Consider the following 2,596-nt stretch of genomic DNA (forward strand, 5'->3'; position numbering starts at 1 on the left):
CAAGAAGCACTTTAAACTCTGGCGCCGACCCATCGCGGGCACCCACCTGTACCAGTACCGAGGTGCGCCCTGGACCGCCCCCGGGGCTCGTTTTTCCTGCGGGGGGGTCTGTGCCTCCTGCCTCCCACCTCCCCTGTGCTTATAGGGGAAAAAAATGGGAGTTGTCGTCTTTTGCGTCCCGCTCCATGGATTCCATCCCCCTGTAGCCCTTCGGGGGGGTCCCAGCCCCGCCACCCTCTAGAAAATCATCCGTAGTCCCGCTGTGCTGGGACAAAGCTGAGCTCAAGCCCAGGACTAAAACCCTTCTCTCTCCCGCAGTGTTCGGGTCGTACACAGACGTGACTCCCCGGCAGTTCTTCAATGTCCAGGTGAGTGCGTTTGGCATCCAGGGGCATTAAAATCCAGGCTCTGCTGGCAAAGCAGTGACTGTTCTCTTCTATTTACACCACTGACATGACCCAGAGCCGATCCCAGTACAGACCAGCAGCCGGGCGAGCTGTTCCACTCCCCCATCGGCTTTTCCTGCCCGTTCCCGCGGGAAATGCCAGATCGGCCGTCAGGGCTGAGCTCCCCGGCACGTTTCTGCTCGTAGCTCCTGCGCTTCCTCTTCTCCTGATTTCCAAGAATATTTAAGAATTTCCTGGCGGGGTGCCTGACCCGCGACGCAGCTGATTTCCCCAGGAAAAGGGCCAGTTACCTTCTGCGAACGCTGCTGTCGGATTTTTGCCGTGACTCAGCCTCTCTTTCTTGCCAGCTGGACACGGAATACAGGAAGAAATGGGACTCGCTGGTCATCAAACTGGACGTCATCGAGCGAGATGTGGCCACGGGCTCCGAAGTGATTCACTGGGTCACTCATTTTCCGGTGAGTGGTTCCTTTTTTTTTTTTTTTTTTTTTCCTTTCTTCCCCTTGCTCCGGTGATCCTCCGGCCCGCGGGGCTGATGCTGGTGGTTCTGTTCCCCAGTACCCAATGTACTCACGAGACTACGTCTACGTCCGGCGGTACAGCGTAGACAAGGAGAACAACCTGATGGTGCTCGTCTCACGGTAGGTTTTGCCGGACTGACGGCTTTTTGCCGTCTCGTGGCTGTAAAACAAAGTTCAGAGCTGGATATAAATCCCCTGAGATTTTTTTTTTAATTATTATTATTAAATGATGTCAAAACCTCAGGGATCTGCCTTGACAGTTTTTCTGCTCTCCCCCATCCGTTAAACAAAGTTGAGAGCTGGGTATAAATTCTAGGAACTTTTTTTTTTTTAATTATTACTAAATTGTATCAAAACCTCAGGGATCTGTCTCGAAAGTCCTGCCGCCTTCTTGCGGGTGAAAACCTTGTTCTCTCTGTTCCCACTTCCAAAAATCTCAGCTCGGTGTGGTCCGCGCCCGCTGCTCACCTCCTGCTGGTCCCTTCCAGGGCAGTGGAGCACCCGAGCGTCCCTGAAGACCCCGAGTACGTGCGGGTCAGGACCTACGAGTCCCAGATGGTCATCCGGCCCCACAAAACCTTCGACGAGGTAGAGTTTGGGGGGGATGAGCTGGGAAACGGGGTGGAAACCCATCCGAGGAGCTTCCTCCTGCCCCTGCGCCTTTCCTCCTGGCTGCCGTCCATAGTCCAGGCTCGGAGAGGAGAGCTGAGCTGTTTTCCCAAAATCAAGGGAAAACCGCGTCCGCGTGTGGCTCTGGGAGGATTTGAAGCTCTGTGCCGGGAGTTGGAGGCTCCTCTCGCAGGCTTGCGGTGCTCCTGGAGAGCCGAACGCCGCTTCTCAGCGCCGGGCTGCTTTTAGAGAGCCCGAAACCTCGCAGCTCTCGGTCCGAACGCTTCATTCTCTTCGAAAAATTAAACAAAATCCTGGGGGCTTTGCAGGGTGTCCAGAGCCTGGATCAGTGGAGAACTAGGGGAATGACATCTCCTTCCCCCAAAAAACCAACCCCTGTGCACTGTCACGGGGATTTTCGGGGTGAATCGACGCCCTGAAGAGCCGGTAGCTCCGCGGGGAGTCCAGGCGAGGATTGACGGGTTTTTCTGCCGGCTCAGAACGTGAGCCCCTTCTCTCTCCCCTTCTCCTTCCCCAGAACGGTTTTGACTATTTGCTGACCTACAGCGACAACCCGCAGACCGTGTTCCCCCGCTACTGCGTCAGCTGGATGGTCTCGAGCGGTGAGCGAGCGCCGGTGGGGCAGAAAATAAGCTTAAAACTGGCGATGTGGGGAGTTTGGGGGGATTTTTGGTGCCTTTGGGCTGCGATTCCCACCTCATGGAGAGGGATTCCTGCCTGGAGGAGGGAAGAAATCCCTGCAGAAGGATGCACTCACTCTCAGTCCAGCCCAGGCAGAAGGAAAAATGAGCACGATCCCTATTTTTTTTTTTTTTAATTTTTTAAAATTGAATTTTCTTACTTTAGAGCCACCTTGGCTCTGAAGGATTTCTGCCATCGAGTTTTTCCCTGTTATGCTGAACAGGGGAGACAGCTCCTTCTAGCTTAGGGGTGCAGACTCCCCCGAGCTCGGCTTTATTTCGGGGGGGGAAACAGCATTTAAAGGGTCGGGGCTGAGCCGCCGCCATCCCCCAAATCAGCCCGAGGTGTTGTGACACC

General features: G+C 55.0%; 1 protein-coding gene across 1 annotated transcript; it reads left to right on the top strand.

Moving 5' to 3' along the window:
* Positions 1-7: 7 nt before the first annotated feature.
* On the top strand, positions 8-2,160 carry STARD7 (StAR-related lipid transfer (START) domain containing 7; the record flags this gene model as incomplete). Its single annotated transcript, XM_010073416.1, has 6 exons — positions 8-62; positions 319-368; positions 755-865; positions 966-1,048; positions 1,417-1,516; positions 2,076-2,160. Coding segments are annotated over 6 exons (484 nt in total), but the record flags the coding sequence as incomplete, so codon positions are not given.
* Positions 2,161-2,596: the final 436 nt, after the last annotated feature.

The sequence above is a fragment of the Pterocles gutturalis genome, unplaced genomic scaffold, assembly GCF_000699245.1.
Source record: "Pterocles gutturalis isolate BGI_N339 unplaced genomic scaffold, ASM69924v1 scaffold16877, whole genome shotgun sequence".
Classification (NCBI taxonomy): domain Eukaryota; kingdom Metazoa; phylum Chordata; class Aves; order Pterocliformes; family Pteroclidae; genus Pterocles; species Pterocles gutturalis.